We start from the raw sequence: 18,037 nt of genomic DNA on the forward strand, positions 1-18,037 counted from the left end.
GGCAGTTGGATGAATAGCAGAGCTGTCGACAGAGATGCAGAGGGAGAGGGTGTGTGAGGGTGAAGCCTCCCCCACATGAGGTGAAGAATGTCCCCCGTGCCCGGTGTGCAGCTGTAGCCGAGGGGCTGCTCTGCCTTCACTCGTGCTGTTGGGGTGTTGCTCCCTCAGGAAGGGCCCAGAGGCAGAGGAGAGCGGCCTGCCCTTCCGGCGAGGTCGGAGTGGTCAGGCACCAGCTGGCTGCTTCTTGTTTCCAGTAGATAATGTGTCTGGTAGAACCAGGCTAAGCTTTGCCTGCATGGGGGGCCGACACTCCCTTGGCCCAGCTCTGAGAAGGGGGTCCTGGCCATCTCCCTGCCCTGGTCTGTGCCCACGGGCATGTGCCACTTCCGCTACGGGCCACTGCAACCTCGCCTGCCTCCTCCCCTCTCTGCCCTCCAACCTGCCCTCTCCCTGTCTGGACCCCCGCCACCCCCTGAGGTTTGCAATGAGAATTTGGGGGAACTGCGGGGGAACTCTTGGTAGAGGGCCTGCAGGCGGAGAGCCACCCCTCCCAACTCAGCTTGGCTGCCCCCTCCTCCAGGAAGCCTTCCGGGTCCCCAACCCTCCCGCTGATGGTCCCATTGTGTATCTCCTGGACCAGGCCAGGGTGGGTTCCTTGAGTGGCTGTGGGATGTGTGTGAGATGAGTGCTTCCTGGGCTGGATCCCCGGGATTGGGGGTGGGGCCTGCAGAGCCTGGCTCCTCTGTATTCCCAGGGGACCTCAGTGTGGAGATGGCCTGAGAGGCCCACACCTGGGCAGCACCAGCCCCTTGGACCTCCTCCCCATCCATACTCCCAGCCTCAGAGCCTCAGGGAGAAGTTCTGGCTGGTCAGGGCCCCTGCCTGGGGCCCTGAGAGGCTGCAGGAGCCCAGCAGGGTCACTGCACCCCGAGGAAGGACTGCGCGGTCCACACCAAGAGACAGGCATATCTCGTTTATTCCCCACCCCCCCAAACTTCCAGGTAGTTCTACGAAGACATTAGATGTGAAGCCACACACAGGCTGTCCCTTAAACACAGAAATGAGCTTGAAACAATCAAGTGACCAGAAAAGATCGTGTCAGCCCAAAGATGGACTTATCTCCTTCAGTGCCACAGGGCAGCCGGACAAGAGAAGCTGTCGCAAAGAGGGAAGTTTGGACAGATCGGGGTGGGGGCTGGGCAAGGGTGCCTTCATGTCCACCAGTGCCAGGAGACGCCTGATTCTGTGCCCCGCACCAGGCAGAGCCCCCAGACTCCACTTTCAAGGGGCGGGCCCTGGACCCACATTGGCTGCACCTATGCAAGGAGGACGGGAGAAAGACAAGGCAAACCCAGCCTCGAATGAGGCATACAGAGCTGTTCCTCGTGGTGCAGAAGGCCCGGAGTGGCACGGGGTGCAGTGCCATGGGGGTCACAGATACTCCGGGGGTCAGGGGCGTGCCCAGCCTGCACGCTCATCACCCTTCGGCTCTGTGGCCCTCCCATGGCGGGCTGGGGGACGAGCCCAGCTCAGGCCCTGCAGACCTCTGGCCGCCGGGCCGTCTCCAGGCTGGGGAGCTGGAGGGGGGCAGCGTGTTTGGAGACTGGGCTTGGGGACTGAGGACCCCGGCCTGGGCACACTCTCAGGCTTGGCCACCACCCCAGATCCTCCCAACCTACCTTCCGGGGACAGGCTTCCTGATGTGGGACCCCCAGGGGGCTTGCCCGTGAGATTTCAAATCCACGCACGGCTGGTGTGTCCTCACAAAGCCATTTAAAAACCCACACCCTTAGCAGGCCACAGGGTGAGTTTAAAGCCAGCAAGAAATGCCGGGGTTTAAAATTGTGCTGCACCTTCTCGCCCGGGTGAAGGCAGGCCTTGGGGCGCTGTGCCCCAAACCCCGCAGCTGAAATCGCCAGATGAAGAGATTTTGCTAATGATTTAAGCACAAGTGTCTTTAAAGAAATCTACGGAACATTACTGCAAAGGAAAACAGGACTGCCCAGCGTCAGGGGTGAAGCAGCCACTCGGTGGGGCGTCAGGTCCCGTTGGGGAGGCGAGGCTGCTCACACGGGCCCCTCTCTGCCCCGCCGGCCCGCTTCCTCTGGCCGGCGCCCTCCTCGGCCTCGGCCTCGGCCTCGCTTGCCTCCCGTGGCCTCTTCCGGAAGCGCGCCCCAGGCCTGCTTTTGGGGGGCGGCAGAGGGTCGATGCCCAGGATCTTGTGGATCTGCCGGAACGCCAACATGCGCAGGGCGTGCTGGGGGCAAACGACCCGTCAGGACCCTTCTGCCCGCGGCCTCCTGGCCCGCCTCTCATGGCCGCGTGCGGACTCAGGGGGCTTGCCGGGCGTCCTCGACACCCTTCTAGCAACTGCAGAGCTCACGTCGCCCTTGGGCGTGAAGAACTGTACTGGGAGTCGCTTGCGCCAGCTGGTGGTGAGCACTGTGCCAGGAAGCCCCTCGGAATTTCAGCGCTCTCTCCTCGCTAGAGGGACCCTAGATCCTGCCTCTCCAGGTTCGGCTCTGATGAAGAGCAATTTGACTCTTTCCACTGAAGGCCATTCATAAATGTCAGGCCCAGTGCGATTTCTGTACTGCTGGGAGACTTGCTTATAAGTAAAAATTTGCAAACAAAAGGGAAGCCACAGACGGGGTCTCTGCTTTGGGGCCTGAAGCTGTTTAGGCCCAGCTGGAGGCCTTGGCTGGGTGTTTGCAGACCACAGGGCAGGGTTGGGGAGGACAGTACCAGCCGAGGAGGCCCCAAGTCTGCGCCTCATCACGGGAGTAGCTTTGTTTCTGGGCCAGGCTGGCCCTGCCCCCGGAAGCAGTCCTGTCACCCACAAGCCACCTGTCTCTGTAAGGGAGGGGGTGGGAAGGGGAGTCCCAGACCATTTCCTGGGATGCAGCACAGATGCGAATGGGGGCTGGGACCTGGGCCGCCCACAGCCAGGTCGAGCTGGCCTGAGTCGGGGAGCCCCGTGGGCTGGCCTCCTACCTGGGCACTGGCCGTGATGTCCTCCCGCTCCTGGAGGGTCATGGACCCGAGGGCGTCCATCTGGTCTCTCTCGCAGGGATCCTGGAGCCCCGGCCCATCTTTGAGGGGAGGTGGGAGTGGCAGAGAAGGAGAGTGCACCCTTACGAAGGCGCCACTGCGGCTCTGCAGTGCTGGGGGGTCTGCACCTGGCCGCCTCGCGCCCACGGGCCACACCGGGCCTCTCCCCTGCCAGTCCTCCCTCCAGCCCCACACGCGTTCAGCAGACCTCCTCACCGCCTGCGTGCGTGTGTGTGTGCACACGTGGGCGAGCATGTAGTTACAGAAAAGGCTCACACCACGGGCCAGTGTATCATCCTCTTCTTCCACTTAAAATGCTATCGTCCCATGTCCCTGAAATGACTGGAAAACACCGTTTTGCATCTAACATGTCACGCGGGCCACATGCGTGCTCTCCTCCTTCTGCTACCGTGAAGGACATCGTGGTGAACATCTTTGTACAAAGCCCATCATGGAATTCCTGTTGTTTCCTTCGGAAATGTTCCCCGGGCTGTCCCTGGCTCCCCAGAGAGGGTGGGTGTGCCATCAGAGGAGCGTGAGAGAAGGCACGGACCCCTCCCCTCCAGCCTCCACCCCGCCTCTCCTTCCAGCTGGTCCACACCTCCGCGCGGCTCCCTTGAGTGGTGACATGTGTGTGCACATCTGTGTCTGCTGTCCTGCCTGTGCTGGACGTGGTTCTTGAGTGTTCCTAAGAGGCTCCTCTGCGCTCCCCCGTCCCCCTGCCCCCGCCATGGCCCTTGGTCTCTGCCACGTGCTCCAGGGTCTGGGCTCCCGGCCGACGGGGACTGACCTGTCAGGAGCGTCCCCGAGGCCACGCACTCCAGGACCCGTCTCACGGCGTTCCCGGGGCTCAGGGGCCCCTTCGTGCTGCTCAGAGCCTTCTCCACCAGCAGCTCCATGGCCTGGGCCGGGTGGGGACAGAGAAGGAGACCCGGGCTTTTGAGGATGGCGCGGCTGTGTGGCCTCAGCCAGGTCTCCAGGGGACCGGGGATGTGAGGCCCCCCTCCCAGCTCTTCCCCTCACACCCACCCACCCCTGAACTTCTACAAGGAGGGGGTCACCGGGGCCTTGCCACCCTGGTGTGGCCTTGGGTGGGTTTCTCTCAGTTCTCTAGGGAACTCTCTCGCCTAGTTTTGACATCAGCAAAATCCCATAGATGGTAACATTGCAAACCAGTGTCATGAGGGTTAAAAGAAACTCATTCTCCATGACCTGAGGTTCAGACAGTGAGGGCCATAAGGGTCACAAGGACTTGGGGACTCGCGCAGGCTCGTCCCCACCTCCAAGGAGCCACCTGCCCGGTCCCAGGGCAGGGCCGGAGCTGTGACTGTCATGGGGGTTGCGTCTATACTTACAGGGAAATGGGCTCCGGGGAATGCGGGGCCCTCCCAGCGTCTGAGTGAACCCCTCTTGTCACTCAGCACACAGCCACCCACTGTGCCATCCACCAGGGGTGGTGCTGACAGTGGACGTCTCCCCGGTCCGTGGGCAGGAAGCCGAGGTCCGGGTGGGCACCAGAGCCCTCATGAGCAAGGCCAAGGGTAGCCTGGGCTCAGGTGGGAAGGGTCCAAGAACCTGTCTTTGGGTGTGGGAGCCGATGAACTGGCAGCAGAAGGCTGCACGTAAGATGCACGCGTACCTCCAAGTTCAGGGCACTCAGCCTCCTTCCCAAGGATAATGTCGAAGGTGAAAGGCTTAAAAACCTACACATCTGCGCTCACTGGGGGATCAGTGGGTATGTGATGGGAGAGGGACACTCAGAGACAGGCCTGCCGAGGGGCGCACAGATGAGATGAGATCCTGAAAGACGGGGCAGGGGGGCCCAAGGAGGGCAGGAGCTGGGGGTCTCACAACACAGCAGCTTGGGGATTTGGGGGACAGGGGGCCTTTGCATCCTCTCCCTGCAGAAGGGCTCGGGGCCTGCTGACCGGGGGTGTCAGGGCCGCAGGGGACCACCCCTTCAGAGGAGGTGGGTCTGCACCAGGCTGCCTGCCCTCACGGGGGCCTCTGCACTGTCACCTGCAGGTCTAGGCAAACACCCCACCTCTTGCTGGGACGCCCTTGTATTTGCACGCTTCCTGATTCTGCCCGCAAGGTTGTGGGTTCCAGATAATGCAGTCAAATGAGACTGTGTCTGTAGCAAGCCTCACCCTGGGGCCAAGGGACCCCGATATGCCCCACCGCGATCCACCTCTCCTGGCACTCAGACGGACACCAGCCCTTTGCTGGAAAGCTGAGCGCTGAACCAGGAAATGAGGCTCGGCCTCCCAGGGCTGTGGCCTATCAGGGGTTGGGGGCTTCCTAAAGCAGGGCCAGCCCCCTGGCACTGCCTTACCCAGTCCGGCAGGGCCCCCCAGGTGGGCACACGCTGGCAGAGGTCCCGAAGGACCCTGATGACGATCACACAGGGCTGCAGGCCGCTGGCTCTCGCCTTCGGGGAAAGAAGCACATGGTTAGCTCCAGGGAGCTGTAAGCACGTGGCCAAGGTGGGGATGTGCATGGGGCCGAGGGAACAAGGGCTGATCCAGGGGTAGCGAGCCCAGCCGGGGGTCCTGTCCTGGCAGTGGAGGCAGTGAGGGACTCCGGGAGGCATGGGCCGGCCGGCCTCACAGCTGGCGACCGGAAGCAGACTCCATTCCCAAACGGCCCACGGCTGAGCCCTAGTGCTGGCCGTTGCGGCCCCCCACCCCCAGAGTGGTGGTCACTCCTTTCAGGTTCCCGACCCAATCAGCCAGGATGTAACCTCCATCAGGTTAGCGCTGGGCGTGGACACGTGGGTCGAGCAGCCGGCCAAGCAACCGCCCCACCCACGTCTGTCCCTCATTTGTACTGGGAGCCCGCTCTGGGCCCGACCCCTGACCTGGAACCACTTGGCATGGCGGAGGGCAGCCAGCGACTGGAGGCACTTCTCTGAGCTCAGGACATCTCCTGGGTCAGGCGGAGGCGCCGCTGTTCCTTCTAGAAGAGAAGGGCACATGGGCTAGGCGCCCCTCTCCCTGCTCCCACTGCCTGGGCCACGTGGCCGGGCCCTCAGGTCCCTAGGCCTCTTTGCATTTATCCAGAAGACACATGGTTCTGCTCGCTGGCCCTTTCTCCGGGACGCTGCAAGGACCACGGACATCCTCTCCACGAAGATCCCATCTCCTCCAGGTTCTGCGCTCTCACGAGGAGAGAGCTCCACACTTGTCACCCGGTGCCATCAGCGCTGACTCCCTTGGTTAGCAAATCACGGTTCAGATGGAAAACTATGAATGAAGCTGGATTTCCAGAAACTTCCGCATGCATAATTAAGAGGGAGACAGCGGGTCAGGTTTGCGCACACACCATCATGGGTGACCAGGGCCCTGTGTCTAGGGAAAATTCTGGCCTGTTTTTGATTCCTTCTTCTTCTTGCTTCAGGAAAATTCTTCTCCCCTTATTCTGCGAGGTCCTGGTGTTTTAGGTCACAGGAGGGAGCAGAGGTTTTTCTTTCACCCATAAACCCCCCAACCCCCAGGCCTGGGTCTGCTCCTCTGGGGCTGAGAGCAAGCAACAGAGGAAGCTGAAAGCTCCCCTCCCAGCAGCAACCGGCAGGGCGGGGACATCGCAGCTCTTGGGGGCCCGGGGCTCCCTCGGAGGGGTTTCCAGTTCTCTAGCCCCCTCCAGTCCACCTCTTTCCGAGGCCTTGGACCTTGAACCCTTTCCGACATTCCCAATCCCCGCCTCCGAGCAAGCTGGAGCAGGGCCTCCACCTGGAACTGAAGGGCATCACTTTTTCTTCCCACTGTATTTATTTTCAGATGGCACTCTCTTTATGACAACTGGTACAGCTTTCCACTTACGGTTCAAAGGCTCTCCTCTTTAAAAATTTAAGAGTCAAAAAGGAATTGATTCAGAGGAAAGCATCAGTGGTTCGTGGCCCTCAGATCTGACAACCATCATGAAGGGGGTCCAAGAAAGACTGGAGTTTGGGAAACAATCTCCAGGGCTGTTCCAGGAGGTTCCACGGCTGGATGAGACTCCGGTGCATCCCCATGGCTTGGCCTGCACCCTCCCTGTTGGCTGCCCTCTGGCCTCGCCCCCCACCCCCTCCCACTGCCTCAGGCAATGCGCATCAGTCTCAGGTCCCCAGGCCCCTGTCTTGCTGGGGGATGGGGCACAGCTGGTCTCCTCTGGGCGGGGAGCAGGTCCCTGCACAGCCAGGAGGGATGGGAGGAAGTGCTCCCCGCGCACATGCCCCACAGCTGAGTACTGAGCCACTTGACACTCTGCCCCAGCTCTCTACCTCCCTTCCTCTGCAGCCCCAAGGCCCAGCTCTTATCTCACCAGGGCATTCGGGCTGACGGAAGTGCCGGAAACTGGCTGTGGCAACCCCCCCCCACATCCTGTCCAGAGCAGAGGCGGATGCTGCCCTAGGCCACCGGGTGTGTGGAGAGGAGGGCTGGACAGAAGGGCCCTGACGCACCTCGGTCTGCAGAGGGGTCCTCCCGCATCAGGGGCGAGGTGATGGACACAGTGACCTGTATCCTGGGCTCCTCGCAGGAGGAGATGACGATGTTGGCTTCAGGGTCGGAGGAGACCTCATACTTGTCCTCTGTCACCATCTACGGGGTGCAAATACAACACAAGGCCTCATTACTCTAGCTGAGAGGCAGGACGCGGTTGGGTACCAGGCCCCATGCCGGGTGTTCTGGAACCTCCTAGGGACACAGACATAGCCCCAGCCTCCAGAATTGCACACGTAGAAATGCATACAGACAGCAGACCCAGCATCAAGGTGCCTTCATATGTAAAAACACCCAAAGCTCAATAACAACAAGATCAGCAACCCAACAGCAAAAAATTGGCAAGTGGGGACTTCCCTGGTGGTCCAGTGGTAAAGAATCTGCCTTCCAGTGCAGGGGACTCGGGTTCAATCTCTGGTTGGGGAGCTAAGATCTCACATGCCGCATGCCACAACTACTGAGCTTGCGCCCCTCAACTGGAGAGCCCACGTGCCCTGGAGCCTGCCTGCCACAACTAGTGAAGAGAAAACCCGCATGCCACAACTAGAGAGAAGCCCGCGTGCCGCAACAAAGATCCCGCATGCCTCAGTGAAGATCCCGTGTGCCGCAACTAAGACCCGACGCAGCCACAAAAAATAAATAAATAATAAATCTTAAAAAAAAAAACTGGCAAGTGATAGTTTGCAGAAAGAGAAACCAAAGTGACCCTTTCTACATAATGACAAAAAAACCTCCCATGGCAAGGGAGAATCACGTTAAAACTAGAATGGGGTGCCATAGTCAGCTGTAGGAAGGACAAAGCTCAAGAGTCTGAGGAGGCGCTGGGCTGGCAAATCCATGCGTCTCTAAACTGCTGGTGGAGGCTGACCTAGCCACACTCAGCAGAAGCCTCCAGGCTCATGCCTCAGACCCCGCGACTCTGCCCCGGGACGTGCTCCCACGTGTGTGGAGCAGTGTGTGTACAAGGTTCTTCATCTGCTGCAGCCTCACTGGTAACACAGAACACTGGACACAACCTAAATGTCCAACTACATGGAAGGACCCAGCTAGTTATGGACAAGTGGCAATAGAATACTCTTTGGCCACAAAAAAGAATGAAGCTCCCTAAGTAAGAATATGGAATGTGACCCAAGAGATGCTCTTCAGTGAAAAATGCAAAATCCTTCAGTTGGCCCAGCAGGCTACTGTTTGGGTAATGAGGGCAGAACGATGGTTTCTCAGGACACTGGACAGGGGCTGCCTCCAGGCAAGATCTGAGGCCCCTCGGCTCTGGTACCCACCCCATGGCTGCCCAGGGTTCAGCCCTGCCCCAGCACACGCATCCTTAGGACCCAGCCTGCGCTGGCTGCATCACCGGGGGATACCCTGAGGGTCAGGCCCACTGCAAGCAGAGCCTCCAGACAAGCCCCGCCCTCTCGGCGGATCTCTCTCCCCTCCATTTACACCCTCTCCGGCTTGTCACTCTCAGGGGCTCAGGAAGAAGGGACCCCTTGCGCACAGTCATCAGAACTCCGACTGCCGTCCCCAATTACCAACCTCCCGGGGAGACTGCACAACGAAGGCGGGTTTGGTGCAGTGACCCAGTGCCTGCATAGAAAAGCTTTACTGTGTCCCTCATCTTGCTTTGGAGTCCCCCGAGACACTTGGCCAGGTAATGGCTAGGAGGGTCTGTCTACACAGCTGGGAGTGGGGGGCACTGCCAGCTCTCCCGTGGCCTTAGCCATCTTCCCCATGGCTTCATCCATCTTCATGGGGCTTAGGGCTTTGTCTTAGCCACTGGGCTGCAAGGTTCCAGAGAACAGGGCTTGCATCTGAGCCATCTTTGCAACCCCCATGGTATTGAGCAGAAAACTGTCATGTCGTGGGTGTTCAGGAAACGAGTGATTAAATTGGTGAAGTCGGAGCATGTCACTCCCCTGCTTAAAACCCTCCAGTCTCCCCATTTCCCTGAGGAGGCAGTCTTACCTCCCCACATGGCCTTCAGGCCCAGCTTGATCTAGGCCTTTGTCCATTCAGGCACGCATCTCCCTGGGCCTCCTGCCTCTTGGCCTCTGCAGGTGCAGGTCCTTCTATGTGGAACGCTGCCCACCCCCACATCTTTCAAGGCCTCTCCTCATCTCTCAGCTCTCACCTCACCTGCTCCATCTTCTGTCAGGACACACACCTCCCACGGTCCTGTCTGAAGTGGCCCCCACTCTCCCCAGGTGCTCGCTACTTGACATCAGGTTTTAATTTCTCTACAGAAGATAAACTGGAAGTTAGCTTGCTCTATGTTTGTTTATTGCATTTCCTGACCAGACTGGGAGTCCCAGAGGCGAGCCTGGGTCTGCCCGGCCCCCAGTGCTCACTACATGAGTCGGAGGAACGATGCTGAATTCTCTCGGGAAGGGCAGCAGACACATCAGGAAGAAGGAACTGCCCTGGGAACTGAGTATTTTAATGGAAGATGATCAATTTAAATCATGACATGATTTCACTCTTCTCCCGGTTACCATCTCGCTTGAGAAAAGCTTTATGACAGGGACTTCCCTGGTGGCGCAGTGGTTAAGAATCTGCCTGCCAGTTCAGGGGACACGGGTTCAAGCCCCGGTCCGGGAAGATCCCACATGCCACGGAGCAACTAAGCCTGTGTGCCACAACTACTGAGACTGCACTCTAGAGCCCGTGAGCCACAACTATTGAGCCTGCGAGCCACAACTACTGAAGCCCACGCGCCTAGAACCTGTGCTCCACAACGAGAAGCCACCACAACGAGAAGCCCGCGCACCACAACGAAGAGTAGCCCCCGCTCGCTGCAACTAGAGAAAGCCGCGCGCAGCAACGAAGACCCAACTCAGCCAAAAATAAATAAATAGATTTATTTAAAAAAAAAAAAAAAGGCTCTATGATAACAGCAGGAACTGCTCTGGAGGAGAAAGTCCGGCCGACCCCCAGCCCTGTGCCTCTCTAGTCTCATGAGCCTGAGTGTCTGTCCTGTGGATTTCGTCCTGTTTGTGCTCCGTCCGGGCTGGCTGGGCTCTGCTGTGGATGTGACGGAAGTAACCGTCCTCAGTGACCGGACATTTAGAGTGTTTCCAGGCTCTACTCTCAACCCCCTCTGTAAAGGAACCCTCAAGCTCCACCACTCTCTCCTTGCACCAGTTTCTAAAAACAAACCGGTTTGTGTCCAAGCCGCGTAGAAGCCACGCGATGCACGGCCGGGCGCCTCACCGGGAGCTGGAGGGGCAGCTGCTCCGTGACTCTGCGCAGCAGCGCGCGGCTGGGCTTCTGGGAGCAGAGCAGGATCAGCTGCACGGCCCTGTCTCCCCGCAGGAGGAGGCCCTTCGCCAGCAGGCCGACCCGCATCACGCCTTTCAGGATCCGAGCAGAGGGGCCTGGGCGGCTGCCGAGACAAACCCGCAAACGTGTGGGCAGAGGGTGGGGAGGAAGGGTCCCTGCTCCTGCACGCAGGGCCGCTTCCTCATCTGTAAAACGGGAGCACGGCCCTCCCCGGGGCACCTGATCAAAGAGCCACGAGGAGACAGATCTGGGAGAAGTGCTTGGAACCGCCGCTAGGAAGTTGTGTTGCTCAGCAGGGCTGGCGGCCGTCACCGTTTCCTAATAAACTGCATTCTGGAAGAGGCCACCCGCGGCCACCCCCAGCGGCGCCCTGGTCCTCAGCCAGCAGGGCCCCCTCGTCGGTCCTTTTGGCTTCGTGCTGCTGAGCCGCCTCTGCGGCCGCTTCACCCCCAGCTGGACTCCCCCGAGGCCGCCGGCCAGACGCTCCCTGCCTCTCCCCGAGTCGTGTCCCCACCTGCACTGCACCGGCCTGGTCACTTTCTGCAGGTGACTGCCACCACCGCGTCCACCCAGCAGCCACCCTCCCAGTGCTGCCCCTCTGCAGACTGGGGACACCGAGCTTCCTCCTGGGGTCCGAGGTCCCCAGCCTGACCCCTGGGCCGCCTTGCCACCGCCCTCTCCTTCCACTCCCTCCCCAGGAGGCTCATCCCACCTGGACCACTGCCTGGGGTGCCCTCACGTGGTGGCCCTCCCCACAGCTGTCACAACACAAATGTCCGCCCCTTGGCTCTCCAAGTTGCCACCTGATCCTGCCACTCCCTGATCCCCACTTTGCTGTTTTCTTTGTGACACTTCTCAGGATATGAGATAACCTAATTCTGTAATGCATTTGTATATTTCTCTGTGGTCTGTCTCCGGACTGCAAGTGCTGGAGCCTGGGATGGTCCGAGGGGACCTGGCCACACCTGGGACTCTACGGGACCAGGACCAGATCCTTCAGGGGAAGACAAAGCAGAGAGGCGGGGAACCTGCAGATAAAGAGACTGACAGGTTGTCAATCAATTTGGACCCTGATTCAACACCAACTGCAAAACAAAAAAAAACCCTAAACAAAAAACTGGAAATTTCAGCACTGACTGGATATTTGATGGGGCTGAAGAATTATTGTTCATTTTTTTCAAGTATGATAATGGTGTTCTGGTTTTGTTAAATGAAAAAGAGTCTTGTTTAGAGACACGTACTCCACCCTCAGGCTGATGCCTGATATCGTCTTTAACCACAGCGGTCTGTCCAGGAGTGGGGTGGGTAGAGAGCAAGTGAGTCATCCCTGGTTTAGGGATGGTCACTTGGGCCTCGTCACCTTTTGTGTGTGTTAGAGAATTTCCATAATAAAATAGAAAAAAACAAACAAACCAAACATACTCTTTGCGACAGTTAAGTAAATAATGGAACATCCACGACTTCCCTGGCAGTCCAGTGGTTAAGACTTTGCGCTTCCACTGCAGGGAGCGCCAGTTCAATCTCTGGTCAGGGAACTAAGATCCCACATGCCACAGGGCTACGGAGCCCACGCACCACAACTAGAGAGTCCTCGCGCCACAACTAATGAGCCTGCACACCACGACTACAGAGAAGCCTGTGCACAGCAACGAAGAGCCCACACGCCGCAACGAAAGATCCCACATACTGCAACCAAGACCCCACATGCCGCAACTAAGACCCTACGCAGCCATAAATAAATAAATAAAATATTTTCAAACAAACAACAACAACAAAAAACCCAAAACACGAGTACAGGGAGAAAACGGGAGCAAAACTGCAAAGCACTAAGTGAGGGGCCTTTTCCTTCAGAATACAACGGGGTAAAGGTTAAAGAACGGCCTCCTTTCTGCCCGAGGGGCCGCGCCTGCTTCCCCTTCCAGGCGGTGAGGAAGGCCCACTGTCCCGGGGAGGCAGCTGCGTTCACGCTGAGGGGCGAGTGCATTTCGTTATGACACCTGGTGACCCACGAGTGGCTCGCATGTTCTTGTCGGGGAGCAAACACTGTGGCAGGAAGAAGCTACTGGTTCGAATCAGCCAGACACAAAAGGACAGATGCTGCATGATTCCACTGGCGTGAAACATCCAGCACAGGCCAAGCCGTGGAGACAGGGAGTGGAAAGGTGGGTGCCAGGGGCAGGGGCAGCGGGTGGCCTGGGGAATTTCACGGGACGGATTTCTGTTTTGGATCATGAAAATGTTCTGGAAATGGACAGCGGTGATGGTTGCACAACCTTGTGAATGTACTTAGTGCTGCCGTAGTGTACACGTAAAAATGGTCACGATGGCAAATTTTGTGTTGAGTATTTTACCACCAAAAAACCCCACAAAAAACCTTAAAAAAGTAAATGATGGCATTCCCTGGCGGTCCAGTGGTTAGGACTCCGCGCTCTCACTGCTGAGGACCCGGGTTCAATCCCTGGTCGGGGAAGTAAGATCCCACAAGCTGTGTGGTGCGGCCAGAAAAGAAAATGGATACAAGGCATCAGGACTTTCCATCTTGCAACACTCCCGGCAGCTGGAAAGATGATTCATGCGGACGCTCGGCAGCACCTCCTGCTCCAGGAGAATCACACTTATGTCCGCGTTATGGGTGAGGAAACAGAGGGGCTAATCCCCTGTGAACTACATTTCTACGCATGTCTTCGACAGGAAAAGTAACTTCTGGTGTTAGAACAACGGCTCTCTCCAGTTGGGACTATAATTCCCTGTGAGCCTCGGGGCTCCGGCTCTGAACCTCTCTTGGGGAGTTTTCTGGAAACCCCTGGGCGTCCAAGGGCTCAAAGCCACCCGGCAGTGGAGCCAACTCTGTCACCCCGGGCCATCCCCCCCGGACAGGAGGGCGATGCCCATTACCTGCACTCCCCGCCCTCTGGCTCTGGGCGTGCGGAATCCTCCTCGGCCATTGTGTCGGACACCAGTTTGAGGGCGCGCTCTGAGTGGGAGACGGCCTTCTGGATGGCCAGGAGCTCCTCTTCTGTGGGGTAGATGGCAGCGTGCTTGCACATGACGTGCCGGTCGTCGCTGGACTCCGGCCGCCTCATGGGCTTCAGGGAAAGGCATACGTGTCACGTCACGGGCAGGTTGAGAGGCCCCGGTGACCCGGGGGACGCGGGGGGCCCGGAGTCAGGCTGGCTTTGATAGGCAAGCGGTGGCCGGAGAGCCAGGCAGAGGAATGAGAGGGTCCACAGGGGAGGTGGACCAGTGAGGACCCCAGGGCCCCGATGGCTGTGGGGAACTTGGGCCGACTGGGGGGCCCAGTGGGCTCCCTGGGCAACATTGTCGAATTTCCGAGCCAGAGGCCCCGAGGCAGCTGGTGACCCCCTCCGTCAGCAGGGTGCAATCCACAGTTCCCATCCGACCCGGCCCGCCCCCTCGGATGGACAGACACCCAAAGGCTCCCAAGGGATGTGACCACTGGGGCCTCAGGAAGCTTTAAGGGATCGCTGTGGCTGGAGGTGAGGCCCTCAGCCCCCTCCAGTCCCCAGCCCCTGAGGCATTCGGACATCAAGATGAGACCACCACCCACCAGAGGCTTGGCTGTGGACAGCCCCGGCCTGCTCCTGAGGGGAGGTGCATGCTGGTCGGGCCGTGAGCGTCCCGAGCGCGCCTCCTGCGCCTGTGGCTCCTCTTCCAGCCACCTCTTGCACAAGCCGTAGCGCCTGCTGGGGTGGCAGGGACAAGGAGCCGTGAGCGGCGGCGGGACCCTGGGCCGGTCACGCGGGAGAGCGTGGGGAGCCCCAGAAGCGGCTCCGCGTGCTGCCTCGTCCGGCCGGGCTGAGCGCAACTGGCGGGAGAGGGCCCTGAGGCCCCGCACCTCATCTCGTCATGCTGGCGCCGCAGCTCCCCCAGACGCTGCTTGCTCAGCTGCCGCTGCTTCCTCAGCCTCTCCTCCAGCAGCTTCCGAACTCTCGTGCTGGGCTTGTCCGCAATCGGAAGATCGGGATTCACTTTTTTCTGGGAAAATAGGGGACCTTCGTTCAGATGAGAATGCTGGGGGTGCCACCTCCTGCCAGGTTTATTTTTTATTTTTTATTGTTTGGCCATGCCCCACGGCATGCGGGATCTTAGTTCCCCAACCAGGGATCGAACCTGCACCCCCTGCAGTGGAAGCACAGTCTTACCCGCTGGACCGCTAGGGAAGTCCCTCCTGCCAGGTTTAGACAACAGTGAGTTTCAATCCCCAAAGTGTCAACACTCCTCGTCCCCAAAGGCCATGGCAGGAAAGGGAACCACAGCGGGGAACAAAACTATGACCGACTTGCAGAGCGGCAGACGTGACGTCCGCCACTGTGCAAGCCAACCGTCCACGCATCTGACAGAGGAGCCGAGGGAGAAGGCACCGCAACACGGAGGAGCACCCACGGTCAGTGGTCACGCATGCTGACGGACGACTGAACGGAAATGCTCGTCCCGATCAGAGTAACCCAGGGAAACTCCGTTTGTGTGGGATCCAGATCTATATATTCTAAATAGCATTGCCAATTCGCTCACTGAGCTTTGTCCTTAGTACTTAATTCTATCGCTCAAAGAGTGTAGTGTTGTCTAAGGATTGGTCACTGGTGGAAACAACACAAGTGTGCTTCAGCGGGTGAAACACACACAACATGTCCCTCCACACACAGGAGCATCTCTCAGCCAGGAAAAGGGGTGAAGCACTGACACTCGCTACCACGTGGATGGACCCTGAGAACACAATGCTCAGTGAGAGAAGCCAGACACAGAAGGACACACAGGGTGTGATTCCACTGATGAGAGCCGTCCAGAACAGGCCGATCCACAGACACAGAGAGTGGGTTCCTGGTTGTCAGGGCCTGGGGGAGGGGTAGGGGGTGGCTGCCAATGCGAACGGGGCTCCTGACGGACTGTTCTGGAACTAGATGGAGTTGCTGGTTGCACACTCTGTGAATGTAGTAAAAGCCACTTTACATGGGCGAGCTGTGTGATGTGTGAATGATATCTCAACAAGGCTGCTGAAAAGAGGAAATATCCAGAAGCCATTGTTTGTCACGAGGAGAGTCACAGTGTGTGCTGTGCACAAGTGTACACGGGGCCCGACAGTCAAGTGTGTCTAGACACACGTGTGCATGCGTGCCCCGGCAAACCTGTGACAAGAAGGCATCGTGAAAGCAGCCAAGGGTCCCTCTGGCTGATCCCGGGGTGCTGAAGGGCCCAGGGGCTCCGACTCATGGGGGCAAAACGTGTGTTTTGAGGTGTGAGCCAAGATGTCAAGAGCACAGACGCTCACCCCCAGCCAGGCCCACCAGACGCCCCCTGCAGGCACACCTTATACTGCAGCCGGTGCCGCCGCCCCCTCACGTGCATGTCCCGGGCATTGGGGTCATTGAAGCTGCACTCGCATAGCTTGCAGTGGAACCGGATCACTCTGCCCTCCTCGTTGCACACCTGAGACACAAGGCACGGCTGAGCGCCACCCACGGCCCCCACGCGTCGGGTCTGGGCTCCAGCAGGGCACCTCCTTCCCCCAGGGCCATCCAGGCCGGGTGCTGGTTTCCTGTCTGCCCAGCGGTTTATGCTTTCAGAGGAGTGGCTCTTCACCAGCGCGCCCTCCCAGGCCCGGCTCCCCTCTGCCACCACTGTCCCGTCCTCCCTTCCCCTGTCCCCCCATCCCGGGGTTGCCAGCAGACTGGCAGGAAGCCTGCCTGGTGTGGCTATTTTGCAGGGGACAAAACAGAAGGTGCTGAGTTGGGTGAACAAAAGCACGAACACGAGCACGGAAGAAATGCCCACATGCACGGCCCAGGAGGCACCCGGGAGGCTGGGACTGTGGGCTCGTAGGGAGGGGCTCAGAACCTGAGCTCCACAAAGCCCCAGGCGTGCAGGTGGTGCTGTGTGGGGCGCACACTGGCTCCTGTGCCCAAGGATCATGTGCCCGTGGGTTTCCAGGACACAGATCCCTCCTGCCACCTTCCTTGCCGCAGGAAGAGGGGCTGCCCGGTGGCAGGAAACGCCTCTGCCTGTCTCGGGCCTTCATTCTAAGATCTGAAGCCCAGCACCCGGGCCTTCCAGTGAGATCCAAGGGATGCTGGCTCACTGAGGTCTTCCCGGGGCGGGTGTGCAAGTCTCAGGGGGAGAACTGGGACGAGGCCTCGAGGCCCGGCTCCACAAGGTCCTTCTCCACAGGAGCCCAGGGTGAAGCATTGTGAGCTGATGGCCGGACGCCCAGCACTTACCTCCTCCACATAGCCTGGGCCCACCGGCTGTGCGTCACAGCACGTTCCAGAAGCTTCCACAGAGCCTCCTTGGGCGGGCGGTTCTCCAGGGCGCTCTGATCTGGGGTGTGCCGGTTTCCCCTGGGGGGATCTGCTGTCTGCCGCCAGCAGCGCAGGAGGCCCTGGAAGGAAGAACCGCGTGACTTATAATCTGCTCCAGCCAGCAACCAGGGTCAGCTTCTGGTCCGCCAGCATGAAGGGTACAACTCGATGCCACCAGGTCTCCCACTGCCCCCCTCCCCCTTCCGTGACGTCAGCCAGTGGAATCGAGAGTCCCACGAGACCCCTTCCCACCAGGCTGGGTCACGACTGGGAGAGCGAGGCCCTCACGGCATTTGGTGCCAAGGTGGACAGGTCCACAGGGAGGCGCAGGTCGTAGGCCCCTCTCTGAAGACAACCGCCACTGCTGCACAAGTCTGCAGCCCTTAGTTAACCAACAGTGGAACATCAAGCAGATGAGGGTTTACTGAGCCTCAGAAGGGAGACATTTCTTTGTCACCAAAACTGCTTTACATTTTGCTCTTCAACATCACGTGATGGTTCAAATCTCAGGCCTGCTGAGGCTCAAAATAAAATAGGCCCCGCCTCCCACACAAAGCGTGGTGGTGGAGAGCAGAAACTGGGCTGGAATCCCACCTCTACCGCTCACCGGGTGGTCCAGAGCCAAGTGCTTTTCCTCCCCTCCCCTTGGTTCTTCCATCTGTAAAGTGAGACTAATGACAAACCTAGAGCCGTGGAGGGTGAATCAGGCACATGGAGTGAGTGCCTGACATGTAAGCCTATTTACCCTTGAAATGCATGTCCCTCGGCAGCCGTGACTGCCCAGGGGTCATAGCAGGTGCGGGTGACACACGCTCGAGGGAAGGCAGGGTTGGAGGTGGGGCTGCGAGGAACCTGCCTGGATTTCCCGGGGCCCACCTCACTTATCAGAGTGCCCAGTGTGAAGGGGGC

The 18,037-nt window shown here is 59.1% G+C and overlaps 1 protein-coding gene across 1 annotated transcript in view; it reads right to left on the minus strand.

The window, feature by feature from the left end:
- Window positions 1–351: 351 nt before the first annotated feature.
- ZFR2 (zinc finger RNA binding protein 2) overlaps window positions 352–18,037 on the minus strand; it is a 44,669-nt gene continuing 26,983 nt past the window's right edge. Inside the window, exons 8-19 of the mRNA XM_032628963.1 lie at window positions 17,048–17,208; window positions 16,140–16,259; window positions 14,671–14,810; window positions 14,383–14,515; window positions 13,710–13,900; window positions 10,746–10,917; window positions 7,496–7,634; window positions 5,912–6,009; window positions 5,387–5,482; window positions 3,842–3,953; window positions 2,995–3,092; window positions 352–2,257 (exon numbers count right to left, since the gene is read on the minus strand). Of these exons, the coding sequence (XP_032484854.1) occupies window positions 2,039–2,257; window positions 2,995–3,092; window positions 3,842–3,953; window positions 5,387–5,482; window positions 5,912–6,009; window positions 7,496–7,634; window positions 10,746–10,917; window positions 13,710–13,900; window positions 14,383–14,515; window positions 14,671–14,810; window positions 16,140–16,259; window positions 17,048–17,208 (1,679 nt within the window). The 3' untranslated portion in view covers window positions 352–2,038. The remainder of the gene's footprint in view (window positions 2,258–2,994; window positions 3,093–3,841; window positions 3,954–5,386; window positions 5,483–5,911; window positions 6,010–7,495; window positions 7,635–10,745; window positions 10,918–13,709; window positions 13,901–14,382; window positions 14,516–14,670; window positions 14,811–16,139; window positions 16,260–17,047; window positions 17,209–18,037) is intronic.

The sequence above is a fragment of the Phocoena sinus genome, chromosome 3 (genome assembly GCF_008692025.1).
Source record: "Phocoena sinus isolate mPhoSin1 chromosome 3, mPhoSin1.pri, whole genome shotgun sequence".
Lineage (NCBI taxonomy): Eukaryota > Metazoa > Chordata > Mammalia > Artiodactyla > Phocoenidae > Phocoena > Phocoena sinus.